We start from the raw sequence: 21,395 nt of genomic DNA on the forward strand, positions 1-21,395 counted from the left end.
GTCCACCTTCCCCCTAAACCATTGTAAATACTTGTGTATGGGTGTAACTCAGCTATCTATAGTTCTAAGTATCTACTCTGGTTCCTCTTTAAATCACAAACTTCCTTCTTCCTAGAGAATGGTAATTTCCTGTGTAGGGCAGTAAGTTAGCTACCTAAACCCAGGGTCAGCTCAAGGACTGACTGCCTAGGATCTAACTTTGCTATGTCAAAAAGTCAATCCTTAAAAGCACTTATGATAAAGCAATATTAAGGGAAAGCACACAGATCCATTTACCAGCTAAAGCAAGGACATTGGAGCATTCATTATACAGGATGCCACGATTCCAGGAGACTAAGTTTCCGTGAACTTTTTGCCTCGGGACAGCGCCCAGGTTTTGGGGGCCTGTCACGCTTGTCACTACTGGAGTGCATGTAGCAAAAAACATAAATACAAGTAACATCATACAGACTCGAGGAGTTATGTTTAGGAACATCTATGTATAGGTGTGCTCCTTTGAACCGAATGTCCTGCTTAGGCTCATATGTTTGAATGCTTGTTTCCAAGTGGATAGAACACTTGGGGAGGTCTAGGAGGTGTGGCCTTGTTGAATGCAGTGTGTCACTGAGGGTGTGCTTTGAAGTTTCAAACACCAACCCTAAGCTCAGTCTCTCTGCCTATAGATCAGAATGTAAAGCTCTCAGCTACCACTCTGGCACAATGCTGGTTTGCTTCCCACCATGTTGATCAGGGACTAAACCTGTAAGCAAACCTCCAACTAAATGCTTTTTTATAAAAGGTGTCTTGATTATGGTGTCTCTTCACAGCAATAGAGAAGCAACTAAGACAATATACAACTATAGATGCAGGCAATAACAATTAGTGAAAGAAAGAGGCCATGAATTTGAACAGGGAGGGATGTATGGAAGGGCTTGGAGAGAGACAGGGGATGGAGAAGTATTGTTATTAAATTATAATCTCAACAAAATCTCAGAATATCTAAAACGTGACACAACCTAATGCTGCCAACAATGCAGAAAAACCTAGTCTTTTGCACATTGCTGTGAGGACATAAAATGATACAGCCAATCTAGAAAGATGTGCATGCATCTTCCTACACTTTCACTATTGGGCATGTATTCCAGAGAGATGGAAAACCTCATTCATACATATCATGTACAGTTCTACAGCAGCTTTATTTGTAATATTCCCAAAATCCTTCAAAAATGAATGCAGGAACAGACTGTGGTACATCAGGACATCACATCTTCGAATATGGGAAGCAGCCAGAAGGAAGCAACTTTTATTTCTAAACCTTTAAGCAAAGGTTTATTACACAAAGGTTGTTGCATGATTGGAGAATTCTCATCTTAGTACATAATCATTCTCTCCACAGAAAGGCAACTTTGAACTTCTCATCTGGTGACATGAAAACAGTAGCAATGTCTCAGTGACTTAAGCTGGAAGCAGGACACTGGTATATGGCCCTTACACCCAGTATTGGGAATATACAAATGCTTTATTTAAAACTACAAAATAAATTATCTGTAAGAATGAACAACAGCAGAAAACTATTATATATTGCCAGTAGAAACCAGAAATTGATAGTTATGGTGATCAGTCAGCCAGCCTCCTCTTCAGTCATTTTCTTCAGGTGACTTCTCTGAAGTTGTCAATGAGGACCCTGCCTTGATCTTCCCCTTCATAGTTCATTGAGAAGGACAAAGCTCCTCTATTCTCGGAGCAAGAACATGCTACCTCCCATAGCTTCTACCTATTGTTACCTTCTGGAGTAATTTATGACACTGTAATTTCTGCTGTAGATAACAAGCAGGCCACCCAAGCAGCATCCAGTAAAGCAACTCTTACAACCTTTGTTGGATCAATGATCCCTCTTTCCACCATGTTCACAAAATCTCCATAACCAAATTCTGTGGAACTTTGCAGAATTTTCTCAACAACCAAAGGTCCTTCAACAACTGCGTTCTTAGCAATAGTCATTGCAGGTTTTTTGAGTGCTCTTTGAGTAAGCTCTATACCTATTTTTTGATCTTTAATTTCAGGCTTTAATGAATCCAAGGCTGGAATGCACTAAAGCAGTGTGTGCGTGTACACACACACACTATAACAGTGCCTTCTTCAACAGCTGCTCTTGTAGTGTTGAGAGTATCCATAACTGTCTTTCTTCTCATTCACTTCAACATTACTTGAACCTCCAACCTTCAGCACAGCTGCTCCATCTGAATCTTTAGTCAATCATTCATACAGATTTTTCTTTTCATACTTACTAGTTATGATGTATAACTGTTTGGTGATTTCTTGAATATGGTTTTCAATTCAAAATTGTTACTTTTGCTTTCAAAAGCGTGACATTGTATTTGGAGACAACTTCTCCTAAGTCATGAGCTTGAATATCTTTTAGGTTTAGATTCCACCCCTCTTCCTTAAATATAGCACCACTAGCAGCAACAGCCTTGTCTTTAGTCTGGTTCTTCCTATTGCTCCCAAACACTGGACTTTTGGCTGCTACAGCCTGAGGACCAACTATTAGCCTATTTAAATGCATTGTACATAGAGTATCTAGGCTTCCAGTGAGCACTTGGAATTTAAAAGCCAAGTAGACTGGACTGGACACTAGAAGCTCTCTTTTCTTTGAACAGAGCATAGGCATCTTGGAATTCTCATTTTGACCTTCCATGTATTAATGAAACATCAGGAAATATACCTGATTTCATTCCTTCAATGATTTCTAATTCATCATTCAGGGTTTTTCCATCCTTCGTTGTCATGATGCTCATTCTTCCAACCATTTTCATTGCATCACAAATAATGTTTCCGATGTCTTTGTCTCCATTTGCTGATATCATAGCAACCTGTAAGATTTCTTCAGGGATTGTCACAGGTTTAGAACCTTTTAATTTTGACAATTACAGAATCAAGAGCCAATAACACATCTCTCCAGATTTCCATTGGATTAGAACCTTTGCTGATCTTCTCAAAGCCCTCCTTCGCAATAGATAGAACAGTAGCAATGGTGGTACCATCGCCAGCCTCTTCATTTGTGTTCATGTCAACATCTTGAACAAGTTCGGCTTCTAAATTTATGTATTTATTCTTTAAATTGATTAACTTGAAACAGTGACTCCATTTTCTGTTACTATGGAACTTCTCCAACTCTGCTAATTAGTCACTATTCTTTACTTTCAGTGACAGCTACAACATTGGCTGAAAGGTCTACTCTGAAGAATTAAGGCTCAGGCATCTGCACCAAATTTTATATATTTGGCATAGAGCTGCATGAGATGAAGAGCCAGTCCCCAGGACACTGGGTCAAAGGGTAGTTGGTAGTGGAAGTACTTCTGTGGAGCTGCAGTGGAAGTGAATGCATGAGGCCATCAGTAGCAAGTGATGACAGAAAGAAAGTGTTGATGTACAACTCTTGTAGATCTCAAGGCAGTGCATAGTGACAAGAAACTAATCCCCAAATATCATACTGGATGATGTCACTTGCATACAATATGTAATATTATACCATATATGAAATAAAATCATAGAGATAGAGAATAGATTAGTTGTTGTTGTCCAACATTAGAAATGAAGGGAAAGTAGTGGTTATAGCTATAAAGAGGTGAATGGTTTAGTAGGAGACTTGCAGTGGCACATCTTGATTGTAGTGACTGGTCCACAAATCTAGGCATTTGATAAAATCTCACATAGCTACGTGCATACATTCACAAACATACAAGTGCATGTAATACACGGAAATCTGAGTGACCACTATGAATTGTGCCGATGATGATCTCCTGGTTTTGATACTGAACTGTAGTTATGCAATCTTCATAGGGCTACACTCAATGTCCACAATGAACTATTTTCCTTTTAGCAATTTCCTGTAAATTTAAACTGATTGCAGAATAAATGTAAAAACACTGCACTGGCAGGTTAGATTGATGTTGCTGACATGCTAATTGCTCACATTTATTATCATGGCACTTCTGGTTGTTCCTTTCATTTGGATCCTTGCCCAGCTTCATTAAGTCAGTAGATTGAAGCTGCCAGACCAGGTTTAGACTTAAAAAACAAGTTTGGAAATAATGCTGCCTACATATGGGATGTTGAAAGTCAGGTGAGTAGTGACATGAATCTGAGTTTTCTGAAAATCTTTGCACTTAACTGATAGTTGCCAAAAGCAATTTAGAAAATAAACTGTGGCTGGGAGTGTGGGTTTGTGAGTGAAAGTACTTGATATGAAAGCATATACACAGAAGTGGAACATGGATCCATGTGCCTGTGACATCATCATTAGATGACAGAGATAGGCAGATTCTAGGAACTCACTGGCCAGACAGCCTCGCTGAAACAGATGAGCGTCCTGTTCAGTGATAGACCTGTCTCAAGGGAATGAAGTAGAGAATAATATCCTCCCCTGGCCTCCACATCACAGGTACCCACTCATTCATGGGCATTCATCACATGTATACATACAGAGCACAAACGTATTCAACACAAATAAAAGGAAAAAAGCTGAACACCTGTTATGTGACACTATTCCTGCCGAAATGCAAAACTAATATCTATTCATCACAGATAAGAAGCAAAGCAAAGTCATGATATCACCAAAGTCCAATCTGAAGGACCAATGAGTTTATTGGGTTACTTACAGAAGCAGAAATAACTCAAACACAGCAGCAGCAGCAGCAACAACAGTCCACTCCAACATAAGTGACAGCTCAGGAGATCTGGACCCCCTCCATTACTGCAAGACTTCCAGATAGCTGAACAGATTGGGGGCGTAAATTTTAGGTATTTCCTAAGATTTATTTCTTCCAGAATGTTTTTTTTTAATTTAGTGTATGAGTGCTCTGCTGCATGTACATCTTCAGGCCAGAAGAGCACATCAGATCTTTTTATGGATGGTTGTGAGCCGGCATGTGGTTACTGGGAATGAATTAGAGACCTCTGAAAGAACAGCCAGTGGTCTTAGACACTGAGACGTACCATAGGCCCTTATTCCAGAATATTCATATTCCAGGGTCCTTTTCTTTTCTCTTTTCTTTTCTTTGCATTTTTCTTTTTTCCTCCTCCTTCTCTTCTTTCTCTTCCTTCTCCTACTTCTCCTCCTCCTCTTCTTACTCCTCCTTCTTCTTGAAGGTGTTACTGTGGAGCCCAGAGTAGCCTTGAACTCATTAAAAATCTGCCTATTTCTGCCTCATGCCTGGCCAACTGCCAAGATCTTAGAGCCTCAGAGAAAAATACAAAACAACTGTGAAGTCAGCACTTAGTAGAGCTGGAGGCAGGAGTACAAAACCAGCCTTAGCTACTATGAGTGTCAAGGTTCTGTTTTAATTACTGTGCCTATGAGATCCATAAAGCAAAAATATCTCTAACTTGCCCAAAGGCAAAACTTCCTGAAATGCTGGAGGCTATAATAAGCCATGTTTTCATTCTCCTATACAAGTTTTTCTAACCTGACAGTACAGGATGTTCTTGATTACATGTAGTCTGGGGGTACATAGGCAGGAACTGCATTGGGATGTATGCTTGTCCCTGATTGAACCTGAGGGGAAATGCGTGGACTTATGGGGTTTCCTTTTTAAGCTTCTGCAAAACGTGACCTGTGGCCATTTTCTAGGATTAAACCCAGCCAGAGTTTATCATCCTACCAATATCTAATTAACTTGCCTCAAATTTGGCTCAAAATCAAGGTAGTAGTCTTATTCTTACATGAGAGGGTGAACACTACGTAACAAATCCAAAACCCTGTCTCAAAAGAAGTAAAGTGTTGTCTTATATTTTTAAACAGAGCATTCTTTTTTCTGTGTTTTTATTGGATATTTTCTTTATTTACATTTCAAATGTTTTCCCCTTTCTAGGTCTCCCCTTCAGAACCCTCCTATCCCATCCCCCTCCCCCTGCCTCTATGAGGGTGCTCACACACCTACCCACTCCTGTCTTCCTGACCTGTCATTCCCCTACACTGGAGTATTGAACACCCTCAGGCCCAAGGGCCTCTCCTTCCATCGATGTCTAACAAGGCCATCCTCTGCTACATATGTGGCCAGCGCCATGGGTCTCTCTCCATGTGTATTCTTTGGTTGGTGGTCCAGTTCCCAGGAGCTCTGGGGGAGGGGGGGCTCTGACCTGTTGACACTGTTGCTCCCTCCATGGGATTGCAAACCCCCTCAGGTCCTTCAGTCCCTTCTCCAACTCCTCCATCAAGGACCCTGAGCTCAGTCCAATGGTAGGCTGTAAGTATGCACCTCTGGATCTGTCAGGCTCTGGCAGAGCCTCTCAGGAGACAGCCATATCAGGCTTCCATCAACAAACACTTCCCGGCATCCACAATAGCATACTGGTTTGGTGGCTGTATATGGGATGGATTACCAGGTGTGGCATTCTCTGGATTGCCTTTCATTCAGTCTCTGCTCCACACTTTGTCTCCATATTTCCTCCTGTGAGTATTCTCTTCACCCTTCTAAGAAGCACTGAAGCATCCACATTTTGGATTTCCTTTTAGGCTTCATGTGGTCTGCGAATTGAATGTTGAGCATTCTGAACTTTTAAGCTAATATCCACTTACAGTGAGTGCATACCCTGTAAGTTCTTTTATGACTGAGTTACCTCAGTCAGGATGATATTTTCAAGTTCCATCTATTTGCCTGCAAATGTCATGAAGTCATTATTTTTAATAGCTGAGTAGTACTCCATTGTGTAAATGTATCATATTTTCTGTATCCATTTCTCTGATGAGGGATATCTGAGTGGTTTGCAGCTTCTGGCTAATATAAATAAATATAAATTTTATATATATATATATATATATATATATATATATATATATATATATGCTATGAACATGTGTTCTTATTACATGTTGGAGCATATTCTGGGCATATACCAGAAGTGGTATAGCTAGGTCCTCAGATAACACTATGTCCAATTTTCTGAGGAATCACCAGACTGATTTCCAGAGGGGTTGTACCAACTTGCAATCCCACCAGCAATGGAGGAGTGCTCCTCTTTCTCCACATCCTCACCAGCATCTGCTGTCACCTGAGTTTCTGATCATAACCATTCTGATTGGTGTGACATGGAGTCTCAGGATTATTTTGATTTGCATTTTCCTGGTGACTAAGGATGTTGAACATTTCTTTAGGTGCTTCTTAGTCATTTGAGTTTCCACAATTGAGAATTCTCTGTTTAGCTCTGTACCCCATTTTTAATATGGTTATTTGGTTCTCTGGAATCTAACTTCTTGAGTTCTTTGTATATATTGGATATTGGCCCTCTATCAGATGTAGACTTCATAAAGATCTTTTCCCAATCTGTTGGTTGCTATTTTGTCCTATTGACAGTGTCCTTTGCCTTACAGAAGCTTCGCAATTTTATGAGGTCCCATTTGTCAACTCTTGATCTTAGAACATAAGCCATTGGTGTTCTGTTCAGGAACTTTTCCCCAGTGCCTATGTGTTCTAGACTTTTCCCACCTTCTCTTTTATTAGATTCAGTGTATCTCGTTTTATGTGGAGGTCCTTGATCCACTTGGACTTGAGCTTTGTACAGGGAGATAAGAATGCATTAGTTTGCATTCTTCTACATGTTGACCACCAGTTAAACCAGCACCATTAGTTGAAAATGCTGTCTTTTTTTCCACTGAATGGCTTTAGCTCCTTTGTCAGAGATCAAGTGACCATACATGTTTGAGTTCAATTCTGGGTCTTCAGTTCTATTCCACTGATCAACCTGCCTGTCACTGTACAAATTACTATGCAGTTTTTTATCACTATTGCTCTGTAATACAACTTGAGGTCAGGGATGGTGATTCCCCCTGAAGTTCTTTTATTGTTGGGAATAGTTTTCAGTATCCTGGGTTGTTTGTTTGTTTTCTTGTTTGTTCTTTGATATTCCAAAAGAATTTGAGAATTGCACTTTTTTTATGGGGATTGAATTGAATCTGTAGATTGCTTTATGTAACACAACCATTTTTACTATATTAATCCCGCCAACCCATGAGCATGGGAGATCATTCCATCTTCTAAGGTCTTCTTTGATTTCTCTCTTACAACACTTGAAGTTCCTGTCATACAGACATTTCACTTGCTTGGTTAGAATCACACCAAGATATTCTATATTGTTTGTGGCTATTGTGAAGGATGTCATTTCCCTAATTTCTTTCTCAGCCCATTTATTCTTTGAATGAGGAAGGCTATTGATTTGTTTGAATTAATTTTATATCCAGCCAATTTGCTAAAGTTGTTTATCAGTTGTAGGCGTTCTCTGGTAGAGTTTTAAGGAGTTCATTTAAGTATACTATCATATCATCTGCAAATAGTGATATTTTGACTTTCTCCTTTCCAATTTGTATCACTTTGAACTACTTTTGTTGTGTAATTGCTCTAGCTAGAACTTCAAGTACTACATTGAATAGATAGGGAGAGAAAGGGCAGCCTTATATAATCCCTGATTTTAGTGGGATTGCTTCAAGTTTCTCTCCATTTACTTTGATGTTGACTACTGGTTTGCTGTATATTGCTTTTACTGTGTTTAGGTATGGGCCTTGAATTCCTGATCTTTCCAAGACTTTTAACATGAAGGGATGTGTGGGGCATTGGGATATGTACAGACAGCCTAGTTTCCAGTGGAGCTGAGATGTGGAACCCCGAGACCTGGTGGTGATAATTCACCTACATGGGACAGTAGGTGTTCCCTCCCCTCATGGCTCCTGACTCAAGGCTCCTGTTGAAGTTACCACCTCCACAGCCCCCCACAGGAGAAGCGTGTGGCTAGTAGTCACATAGACAACATCCTAAGCTTCTGACCTTCAGGCTACACTCCTCCCAGTTACCTAGCAACAACAAAATAACAACTCATCATAAGAGGGGCTGTTTGGCCCCACCTCACTCTCTCCCTTTGCTCTCCTCATGCTCTCCTCTCCTCATTCTCTCCTCTCACTCTCTTACTCTCTCTCTCTACTCTCTCTCTCTCTCTCTCTCTCTCTCTCTCTCTCTCTCTCTCTCTCTCCTCTTACTCTAGCCTTTCTTCTCTCTCTCCTTTCCCCCCTTCTCTCCTCTTGGTCATGGCCAGTCTCTCTCTCTCTTTTACCTTCTCTCTTTCTGCCTGCCTTTCTACAATAAAGCTCTAAAATATAGACTACCTCTGTTCATCAAGGCCCGCTGTGCTTGGACAATGGGATAGGTTTTCTTCTAATGAGCCATTTCTAATCTCCTGATGGAAGGCCTTCCTGTGCTACAATCAAGGCTCGAACTAAGGACTCTCGCCTGTGTGGGAACCTCTCTCCCTCAACCCTCTCTACCATAACTCTGGGGTGGAGGGGGTCGCCCCGGGGGCCCCTGGTATCAGGGGCTGCTCCTTGGCCACCCCCACCGGCCCCCTACACCCACTGAGTGGTGTCAGTGGCTTAGATGCCCACGTGGGGCCAAGTGGAAAGTGTCTAGCAGCCCTCCTGCATCCCCCTGCCAGAGCACAGGAGGAACTCTGGCAGGATGCAGGCTCTATTCCCTCCCCTTCCTTCCCCTGCAGACCCTTAGAGCCCAAAGGGATGTTGAATTTTGTCATATGCTTTTTCAACATCCAATGGAATGATCATGTGGGTCTTTTTTTCTTTGAGTTTGTTTATGTCTATCTACATTGATAGATTTCCATATATTGAACCATCACTGCATCCCTGAGATGAAGCCTACTTGATCATTGTGAATGATCATTTTGATGTGTTCTTGGGTTCAGTTGGCAAGAATTTTATTGAGTATTTTTGGATTGATATTCATAAGGAAAATTGGTCTGAAGTTCTCTTTCTTTGTTGGGTCTTTGTGAGATTTTGGTATTAGCATAACTGTGGATTCATAGATGGAAATGAATACTGTTCCTTCTGTTTCTATTTTGTGGAATAGTTTGAAGAGTATTGGTATTAGGTCTTGTTTGAAAGTCTGATAGAATTCTGCACTAAACCCATCTGGTCCTGGACTTTTTTTGGTTGGGAGACTTTTAATGACTGNTTCTATTTCTTTCAGGGTTATGGGACTGTTTAGATGGTTTATCTGATCCTGATTTCACTGTGATATTTGGTATCTGTCTAGAAAATTGTCCAATTATTTTCCAGTTTTGTTGAGTATAGGTTTTGTAGTAGAATCTGATGGTTTTTTTAATTTCCTCGGTTTCTGTTGTCATATCTCCCTTTACTGATTTTGTGAATTTGGATACTGTCTCTGTTCTCTCTGGATAATCTGGCTAAGGGTTTATCTATCTTGTTGATTTTGTCAAAGAACCAACTCCTGGTTTTGTTGATTCTTTGTATAGTTCTTTTTGTTTCTATTTGGTTGATTTCAGCCCTGACTTTGATTATTTCCTGCCTTCTACTCCTCTTGGATGTATTTGCTTCTTTTTGTTCTAGAGCTTTCATGTGTGCTGTCAAGCTGCTAGTGTATTCTCTCTCTAGTTTCCTTTTGGAGGCACTCAGAGCTCTGAGTTTTCCTCTTAGCACTGCTTTCATGTGTCCCATAAGTTTAGGTATGCTGTGCCTTCATTTTCACAAAATTCTACAAAGTCTTTAATTTTTTTCTTTATTTCTTCCTTGACCAAGTTATCATTGAGTAGACCATTTATCAGCTTCCATGTGTATGTGAGCTTTCTCTTGTTTTTGTTGGTATTGAAGACCAGCCTTAGTTCATGGTGATCTAATAGGATGTATGGGATTATTTCAATCTTCTTGTCTCTGTTGAGGCCTGTTTTGTGACCAACTATATGGTAAATTTTGGAGAAGGTACCTTGAATTGCTGAGAAGAAAGTATATTCTTTTGATTTAGGATGAAATGTTCTACAGATATCTGTTAAATCCTTTTGGTCCATAACTTCTGTTAGTTTCACAATATTTATGTTTAGTTTGTGTTTCCATGATCTGTCCTTTGCTGAGAGTGGGGTGTTGAAGTTTCCCACTATTATTGTGTGAGGTGCAATGTGTCCTTTCTGGTTTAGAAATGTTTCTTTTAGGAATGCCGGTGCCTTTGCACTTTTAGCATAGGTGTTCAGAATTGAGAGTTCATCTTGGTAGGTTTTTCCTTTGACCAGTATGAAGTACCCTCCTTATCTTTTTTGGTAACTTTTGGTTGAAAGTTGATTTTATTCAATATTTGAATGGCTACTCTAGCTTGTTTCTTGGGATCATTTGCTTAGAAAACTGTTTTCCAGCCCTTTACTCTGAGGTAGTATCTGTCTTTGTCACTGAAGTGCATTTCCTGTATGCAGCAAAATGTTGGGTCCTGTTTACATATCCAGTGTGTTAGTCTATGTCTTTTTATTGGGGAATTGAGTTCATTGATGTTAAGAGATACTAATGAATAGTGATCATTGTCTTCTGTTATTTTTGATGTTATATTTATGTTTGTGTGTTTATCCTCTTTTGGGTTTGTTAAAAGAAGATTAATTTCTTGCTTTTTCTGGGGTGTAGTTTCCCTCCTTGTGTTGATGTTTTTCATCTATTATCTTTTGCGGGGCTGGAGTTGTGGAAAGATATTGTATAAATTTGGTTTTGTTAGGGAATATCTAGGGTTCTCCCTCTATGAGAGTTTTGCTGTGTATAGTAGCCTTGGCTAGCATTTGTGTTCTCTTAGGGTCTGTACAACATGTGCCCAGGATCTTCTAACTTTCATAGTCTCTGGTGAGAAGTCTGGTGTAATTCTGATAGGTTTGCCTTTATATGTTACTTGATTATTTTCCCTTCCTGCTTTTAATATTCTTTCTTTGTTTTGTGCATTTGATTTTTTGACTATTATGTGACAGAAAGAATTTCTTTTCTGGTTCAACCTATTTGGAGTTCTCTAAGCTTCTTTTATGTGTATGGGCACCTTTTTTTTTTTTTTTTTTTTTTTTTTTTTAGGTTAGGCAAGTTTTCTTCTATAATTTTGTTGAAGAGATTTACTGGTCCTTTAAGTTGGGAATCTTTGCTCTCTTCTATACTTATTATCCTTAGATTTGGTCTTCTCATTGTGTCCTGGATTTCCTGGATGTTTTGGGTTAGAAGCTTTTTACATGTTATATTTTCTTAGACTGTTGTGCCAATGTTTTCTATGGTATCTTCTGCTCCTGAGATCCTGTCTTCTATCTCTTGTATTCTGTTGGTGATGCTTGCATCTATGACTCCTGATCTCTTTCCTAGGTTTTCTACCTCCAGGGTTGTCTCCCTTCATGATTTCATTATTGTGTTTATTTCCATTTTTATACCCTGGATGGTTTTGTTCAGTTCCTTCACCTGTTTGGTTGTGTTTTCCTGTAATTCTTTAAGGGATTTTTGTGTTTCCTCTTTAAGGGCTTCTATCTGTTTACCTGTGTTCTCCTATATTTTTTTAAGGGGGTTATTCATGTCCTACTTAAAGTTCTCTATCATCATCACGAAATGTAATTTTAAATTAGAGTCTTGCTTTTCTGGTGTGTTGGAGTATCCAGGGCTCACTGTGATGGAAGAACTAGGTTCTGATGATGCCAAGTAGGCTTGGTTTCTGTTGTTTATGTTCTTGTCAATGCAAGTTCTTTCTCCATCAGGTTATCTCCAGTGTTAGCTGTTCTTACTGTCTCTGACTGTGGCTTGTCCCTCCTGCAAGCCTGTATGTCAGTACTCCTGGGAGATCAATTCTCTCTGGAAGGAATTTCAGTATGGAGAGCTGTGGTCCAGGGTCAGCCCCAGGGTGCAGACAGAAACCAGAAGAATCCTGTTCCTGGCTGTTCCTTGGTTCCTGTGTCCTGATGGCTCTGGGAGTAGTGGTCCCTCTTGGGCCAGTAATTTGAACAGAAGTGGTGGTCTTACCTGTGTTCATAGGTTTGTCTGCACTCCTGGGAGGCCAGCTCTCTACTGGAGGTATTTGGGTGTGAAGTGCTGTGCCACAGGATCAGCTCCAGGAGCATACGGAAACCGGAAGGCTCCTCTCCCAGGCTGCTCCTTGGTTTGTATATCCTGGGAGTTCCTGGTGGGGCCCTCTGAGCAGAAGTGGAGGTCTTATCTGTGCTCACAGTCTTGTCCCCACTCCTGCTCTCTCCCGGCAGTATTTGGGTATGTAGTGCTGTGGCATAGGATCAGCTCTGGGCACTATGGCACAGGATCAGCTCCAGGAGCAGAGGGAAACAGCATTTCTGTGTTTTTAAATTTTCATTAAATTTATTCATTCATTCATTCATTTTAAATACCAGTATCAGCCTCCTTTCCTCCAAGTACCCCCTCATGCAGCCACACCCCCATTCTTCCCTCCCCTTCTCCTTTGAGAAGGGAGATCTCCTCTAGGTATTAGCCCCCACACTAACCTCCTCCACTCCCCCCATTGCACCCATCCCACCCTACCACACCCCCAGCACAAGAAGTCATTGCAGGACTAGGCAAATCCTCTTCCACTGAGCCCAGACAAGGAGACCCAGTTAGGGAAATGGGATCCACAGGCAGGCAGGCAGGCAGGCAACAGATTCAGGGACAGCCTATGCTCCTGTTGTTGGAGGACCTGCATAAAGACCAAGCTGCACATCTACTACATATGGAATACAGCACTGTTAGTGAATCTTTCTGCACAACTTAATTATAAATATTCTAACATGGCACTGCCTTACTACAAAATGAATATTCCTACAGTGTACAGTGTCTTATTCTTATCATCAGATTTTTTTTCTTCATTATTATTTTTGCTTCCTTTCATGACAAAGTATATAAATGGGGGTGGGGCAGATATATCCTGAGTCAGCAGTCTTCCAAGGTAGGAGCCACGAGAGAGACATCATTACAGCCACTCTAGTAAGATTTCAGTTTCTGAATATAGATGTCTATTGTGAGTGCATTCTTTCCCAGTAATAAATGTCAGGGATGAGATGTGAGAGCTGCTTCTTTAATATAATTTTTCACGGCACTCCAGTGCTAATGCCTTTCCAGGACTGTGGTCTGTCTTACAGCAATGTATCATTCTTTGAACAGCTGAGTGATAAAACACTTATTTTGAGATTTTAAGCAGTGAGTGAAGAAAAATAAATTTAAAGGACTCTAAAGGCAACTATTAAAATCATAGTGCTTTGTGTAGGGAAAATATTGAAGAAAGAAGACAGGAAAAATACCCTAGCAAGAAAGTAATTACCCTTGTGGCATCCAAGAACTCACTGGTGGTTAATATGTTCTTAGTGGATTAATACTACATTCTACTGCACCTTGAGAAAAGTGAGTTAACTAGGCACAAAGTTCTGTCTTTTCTTCCTAAGTGTCTTCTGAAAAGAACTTCATAATTATACAAAATTTTATACTTCAATTTAAAATAAAAATAGAAAACAAAGTTCTAAGGATGAAACAAATTAAAAAATAAAATCATGAAAAAATAAGGTCACTTCAGTTTGTCATTTTAAAAATATTATTATATCTCTTGCTATATCCCCACAACTATTTAGACAATTCTTTAAATTGATAAGGTATCTAATAATATACCACCAGTCAATGCCCTTGCAGTAATAAATGAAGTTATGAGTGATTTAAAGTGAAATAACAACCTACACAGTGCCCCCTAACATTTAGTAAGTGGTTTGGTCATGAATCACAAAAAGATTTCACCTTTACTGACAAACAACCAGATGTTAAATCTTTACATTAGTTAGCTGCTATAGTTTGGGTGTGTTCTGCAAACTACATGTTGGAGACTTGATCCACAGGGTAACACTGTTAGGACATGGACCTTAACAGGAAATGGTTGGTCATGAGGATGAGATGAGCAATCAGTGGTCACACCCAGCTGTACAATTTGTAATCTGCAAAGATTGGCTTGTAAAGATATTTCCAATGTTGCAATAAAGACATTTTTATCTTGAAAAAAAGAAAATAACAATGAAAATTAGTATGATTGGTTTGTCTGGCATTTAAAAAATTAGACCAAAGCAGAAGGAAAACATGGCTGAAGATGTTATGAAGCTTCTGGTGGCTTTTTGTGTGCCTCATCAAAATTCTGTACAATCTGGGTTTAATTAACTTCTAGTCCTGTAGTGTATAATATACAGAGACACAAAAATGACCTGGAATAGTAGGTCACATGGTTGCTTCCATCTGGCTGAGGTTGGTGCGCAATCATGTGGCAGAACAAGGAATAATTAATAAACAAACATGCAAACATTAATCCTTCCAAGAAGAGATATCGAGAGAGTGGTGTATACATACACACACACACACACACACACACACACACACACACCTTTTATTACCCTGACCAATGATTCAAGAGAAAATTTCTTATTCCTGGTGCCAGTATTTTTGTTAAACAGGCCCTAACTGTTGGAATGTATCATCATCTTATATTATTTAACACCATTAAAATATGTATGTACATGTATACAATATCTGTATTTTAATGTTAATTTCAGTGGCATGCTTTTTATAAAATTGGGTGCTCTGAAGTTTGTTGCATATATATTTAATATTGTCAGTTGTCAATTATTGTTAATTAATTGTTCCCCTGATTAGAATGAAGTATACTTTTTAATCTCCTCTGATTAACTCTTTTTTCAACTTCTTTTTGTATACTCATTATTCTTAGTGACTTATTAATGGAAAATGACCACACCTTAAATGTTCAGTAGCAACATTTGAACATCACTCAAATGCATACAAATGAATGTGCACTTTCATTTGCCCCAACAGATTGCAAGATTTATACTCATTACTTAAATGTTTCTCCGACCACCAGCATATTTTATACAGGCACGATTGCAGATAGCAGACACAGTGAGAACAGGAACTTGTGAATGTAAACCTGATCCAAGGCTCACTCTCCTATGATTAGAACTGGGTGGAATTTTTGTTAATTAATTATATTATTTTTCCAGTTTTTAAAATCTATTTGAAACATTAAATGTGAAAGAAGTAGAAAAAAAAAGAGTCTTCATAAGAGTATGAAGTCATCTATGAAAGGAAATTGTGACAGATTCCTGATTAGAGAGAAATTTTTCAATCTCCAAGGGAGAATAAGCATTGTAACTGTGACATCATAGAATGTATTGGTTAGTATTCCTTCTGTTTCTATTTTGTGGAATAGTTTGAAGAGTATTGGTATTAGATCTTCTTTGAAGGTCTGATAGAATTCTCCACTAAACCCATCTGGTTCTGGACTTTTTTTGGTTGGGAGACTTTTAATNATTACTTCTATTTCTTTAGGGGTTATGGAACTGTTTAGATAGTTCATCTGATCCTGATTTAACTTTGGGTATTTTGTATATGTCTAGAAAATTATCCATTTCAACCAGATTGTCCATTTTTGTTGAATATAGGCTTTTATAGCCTATATGATGATTTTTTTTTAAAGTTTCCTTAGTTTCTGTTGTTATATCTCCCTTTTCATTTCTGATTTTGTGAATTTGGATAATGTCTCTGTGCCCTCTGGTTAATATGGCTAAGGGTTTACCTATCTTGTAGAGTTTCTCAAAGAACCAACTCCTGGTTTTGTTGATTCTTTGTATAGTTCTTTTTGTATCTACTTGATTGATTTCAGCCCTAAGTTTGATTATTTCCTGCCTTCTACTCCTCTTAGGTGTATTTGCTTCTTTTTGTTCGAGAACTTTCAGGTGTGCTGTTAACCTGCTAGGATATGCTCTCTCCAGTTTCCTTTTGGAGGCACTCAGAGCTCTGAGTTTTCCTCTTAGCACTGCTTTCATGTGTCCCATAAGTTTAGGTATGCTGTGCCTTCATTTTCACAAAATTCTACAAAGTCTTTAATTTCTTTCTTTATTTTTCCTTAAACAAGTTATCATTGAGTAGACCATTGATCAGCTTCCATGTGTATGTGAGCTTTCTCTTGTTTTTTGTTAGTATTGAAGACCAGCCTTAGTCCACGGTGTTTTGATAGGATGCATGGGATTATTTCGATCTTCTTCTCTCTGTTGAGGCCTGTTTTGTGACCAACTATATGGTAAATTTTGGAGAAGGTACCATGAGGTGCAGAGAAGAATGTATATTCTTTTGATTTAGGATGAAATGTTCTACAGATATCTTCTAAATCCATTTGGTCCATAATTTCTGTTAGTTTCACTATATCTATGTTTAGTTTGTGTTTCCATGATCTGTCCATTGATGAGAGTGGGGTGTTGAAGTCTCCCACTATCATTGTATGAGGTTCAATGTGTGCTTTCTGCTTTAGTAAAGTTCCTTTTATGAATGCCGGTGCCCTTGCACTTGGAGCATAGATGTTCAGAATTGAGAGTTCATGTTGGTAGATTTTTCCTTTCACCAATATGAAGTGTCCTTCCTTATCCTTTTTGATAACTTTTGGTTTAAAGTTGATTTTATTTGATATTAGAATGGCTACTTCAGGCCGGGCGTGATGGCGCACGCCTTTAATCCCAGCACTTGGGAGGCAGAGGCAGGCAGATTTCTGAGTTTGAGGCCAGCCTGGTCTACAAAGTGAGTTCCAGGATAGCCAAGGCTATACAGAGAAACCCTGTCTCGAAAAACCAAAAAAAAAAAAAAAAAAAAAAGAATGGCTACTCCACCTTGTTTCTTGGGACCATTTACTTGGAAAACTGTTTTCCAGCCCTTTACTCTGAGGTAGTGTTTGTCTGACACTGAGGTGCATTTCATGTATGCAGGAAAATGCTGGGTCCTGCTTACATATCCAGTGTGTTAGTCTATGTCTTTTTATTGGGAAATTGAGTCCATTGATGTTAAGAGATATTAATAAATACTGATTGTTGCTTCCTATTATTTTTAATGTTATTTTTATGTTTGTGTGGCTATCTTCTTTGTGTTTGTTGAAAAAAGATTACTTTCTTGCTTTTTCTCAGATGTAGTTTCCATCCTTGTGTTGAAGTTTTCCATCTATTATCCTTTATAGGGCTGGTCTTGTGGAAAGATATTGTGTAAATTTGGTTTTGTCATGGAGTATCTTGGTTTCTACCTCTGTGGTAATTGAGAGTCTTGCTGGGTATAATTGTGTTGAAGATATTTACTGGCCCTTTAAGTTGGGAATCTTTGTTCTCTTATATACCTATAATCCTTAGGTTTGGTCTTCTCATTGTGACCTGGATTTCCTGGATGTTTTGGGGTTAGGAGCTTTGTGCATTTTGCATTTTCTTTGACTGTTGTGTCTATGTTTTCTATGGTATCTTCTACACCTGAGATTCTGTCTTCTGTGTCTTGTATTCTGTTGGTAATGCTTGCATCTATGACTCCTGATCTCGTTCCTAGGTTTTCTATCTTCAGGGTTGTTTCCTTTCGTGATTTCATTATTGTGTCTATTTCCATTTTTAGACCCTGGATGGTTTTGTTCAGTTCCTTCACCTGCTTGATTGTGTTTTTCTGTAATTCTTTAAGGGATTTTTGTGTTTCCTCTTTAAGGAATTCTACCTGTTTACCTATGTTCTCCTGTATTTCTTTAAGGGAGTTATTCATATCCTACTTAAAGTCCTCTATCATCATCATGAGATGTGATTTTAAATTAGAGTCTTGCTTTTTTCATGTGTTGGAGTATCCAGGGCTAACTGTGATGGAAGAACTGGGTTCTGATGATGCCAAGAAGGCTTGGTTTCTGTTGCTTATGTTCTTGCCCTTGCCTCTCTCCATCTGGTTATCTCTGGTGTTATCTGGTCTTGCTGTCTCTGACTGTGGCTTGTCCCTCCTGCAAGGCTGTGTATCAGCACTCCTAGGAGATCAATTCTCTCTGGGAAGAATTTGGGTATGGAGAGCTGTGGCCCAGGGTCAGTTCTGGGGTGCAGATGGAAACTAGAAGGTTCTTGACCCCAGCTGTTCCTTGGTTCCTATCTCCTGATGTCTCTTGGCAGGTCCTTCTTGGACCAGTAATTTGAACAGAAGTGGTGGACTTACTAGTGTTCACAGCTCTGTCTGCACTCCTGGGAGACCAGCTCTCTCCTGGCAATATTTGGATATGGAAAACTGTGGAACAGGTTCAGCTCCAGGCATTGTGGCACAGGCTCAAGAAACCACTTTCTATCATTCTGTAAAGAAACATAATTCAAATCAAACTTCAGTCACTCCGGAGTTTATTTTAAAATTTTCCACAGAATAGTTTATTTTTGGGAATATCCCAGGCTGGTCTCAAATCTTCCATTTCACTAACAATAATCTTGAACTCATCTTCCTCCCTCCTTTTCCCAAGTGCTAAGATGCTAGATATAGGCCACATTCTAGCTATGGGATAATTTGTATAGCAACTTGATTAAACTGGTGAGGAGAGCAATTTTTAAGGTGAAGCAAATATGTTGTCAAATTATGTACATAATGGAACCCAAATCATAGGCGATGCCATTGGTTTAATTTGGTATTGCTTATATAGCAAACCATGTCTTTCCACAAAATATATTTTGAGTATATGATTTTTGAATTTGCAACAGTAAAGATTTTCAGGATTATTTTCCAGTGACAGATCTATCTAAGGATATTTATTCAAAATAAAACCAAACAAACTAAAACCACACATGTATAATATGGACATATTTTTAGTTACCTATTTAAAATGCATATGAAAAAAAAAAAACCTCATATGACCAGGAGATAAAAATGATGATGAACAAGGCCACAAAAGGCTGATAGCTCTAGTCCTGAGTTCATGAGTGTGTGAATAGTGCTCAAAAGATACCAAAAAAGCAACTTCCTTATCTCCATATTCTTAGCTCAGATTCCCAGGAGAGAAAAACTGGCCCAGAAGGAAGTAGTTCCTAGTCCCAGTTCAATTATTCCTTCCCATTCTACACATTTTGAGATTCTTACAATTGTCTTGCTCATATCATACTAAGTCCTTGCTTAGATATATGGTATTTTTATTTTGATTCTATTGCTCATAAGCTTCATAATCATAACTAAAAGAAAAATTCCTTGTTTACCCTGTATTTGGTAAAGAATGTGTGGATAGGTCCTCTCCCAACTAAGTCTAGAGTCATGGATCATCCATTCCTTACCTTATAGAACATAGGTGGGTTACGGGGGTTTTTATGCTTTTTTGTTCTCTTATTACAGGTAGATCCAGTAGGATACATAAACACACAGGTACATAGATATATGTAGAACAACGTGGAGCTATTTTCATCCCGTCTTCAGACCCTCACTCCATTCTACTCAAATCTAAACTGCATCTTTTAGAAAAAGTATGAAATTGGTATCAAATTCATGGTCATTTCATTCAAACAATGTCTTATTTCACTGGTTAAATTTTACTTAACTACTTTTATACAACTTCATAGTCTTCACACATTATTGATAATGTCCACCACTTTTTCCCTCAAAAGATAAAGCTTGGTGATCCTGTTGCCCCTCTCTACTTTGCAAGGTCCTCATTTTCTAAGCAGTCTCCACCAAAAGCCAAATTACAACTCTGCCTGTCTCATCCATCAGAAATGAGCTGTTGCGCATTTTCAACAAATGGTGCTGGTCTAACTGGTTGTCAATATGTAGAAAACTAAAAATAGACACATAGTTGTCACCTTGTACAAAGCTCCAGTCCAAGTGGATCAAGGACCTCAACATAAAACCAGAGACACTGAATCTAATAGAAGAGAAAGTGGAAAAGAGCCTTGAACTCATTGGCACAGGGGTGCCAAATTCCTAAATAGAACTCTAATGGCTCATGCTCTAAGATCAAGAATTGATAAATGGGACCTCATGAAACTGGAAAGTTTCTGTAAGGCAAAGGACATAGTCAATAAGACAAATTGGTAACCTACAGATTGGGAAAAACATCTTCACTAACCCCACATCTGATAGAGGGCTAATATCCAAAATAAAAAACTCAAAAAGTTAATCAACAAAAAACCAAAACAACCCAATCAAAAAAAAAAAAAAAATGGGGTATAGAGCTAAAGCAAGAATTCACAACTGAGGAATCTCGAATGACTGAGAACCACCGAAAGAAATGTTCACAGTCCTTTGTGATCATAGAAATGCAAATCAAAACAACCCTGAAATTCCACCTTACACCAATCAAGATGGCTAAGATCAAAACCTCAGGTGACAACAGGTGTTGGAGAGGATGTGGAGAAAGAGGAACACACCTCCATTGCTGGTGGGATTGCAAACTAGTACAACCACTCTGGAAATCAATTTGAAGGCTCCTCAGAAAATTGGAGGTAGATCTACCTGAAGACCCAGCTATACATACCACTCTTGGGAATATACCCAAAAGATGCCCCACCATGCCACAGGGGTACATGTTCCACTATGTTCATAGCAGCCTTATTCATGATAGTCAAAAGCTGGAAACAACCCAGATGTCCCACAACAGAAGAATGGATACAGAAAATGAGGTTCATTTACACAATGGAATACTACTCAGCTATTAAGAACAAGAACTTCCTGAGTTTTGCATGCAAATGGGTGGAACTGGAAAATATCATCCTGAGTGAGGTAACTCAGACCCAAAAGGACATGCATGGTATGTACTCACTAATAAGTGGAT

At 39.0% G+C, this 21,395-nt stretch overlaps 1 protein-coding gene and 1 pseudogene across 3 annotated transcripts in view; one reads left to right on the forward strand and one right to left on the reverse strand.

The window, feature by feature from the left end:
• The window catches only part of Rgs20 (regulator of G protein signaling 20), a 148,948-nt gene that overhangs the window by 4,438 nt on the left and 123,115 nt on the right, over nt 1–21,395 (forward strand). The window contains exon 2 of one of the 3 annotated variants that reach the window (XM_021222192.2): nt 14,581–14,593. The exons of the other annotated variants lie outside the window; for them this stretch is intronic. Coding sequence (XP_021077851.1) covers nt 14,581–14,593 — 13 coding nt within the window. The remainder of the gene's footprint in view (nt 1–14,580; nt 14,594–21,395) is intronic. 3 annotated transcript variants of the gene reach the window in all.
• On the reverse strand, nt 1,777–4,013 carry LOC110338995 (annotated as a pseudogene).

The sequence above is a fragment of the Mus pahari genome, chromosome 22 (assembly GCF_900095145.1).
Source record: "Mus pahari chromosome 22, PAHARI_EIJ_v1.1, whole genome shotgun sequence".
Taxonomy (NCBI): Eukaryota; Metazoa; Chordata; class Mammalia; order Rodentia; family Muridae; genus Mus; species Mus pahari.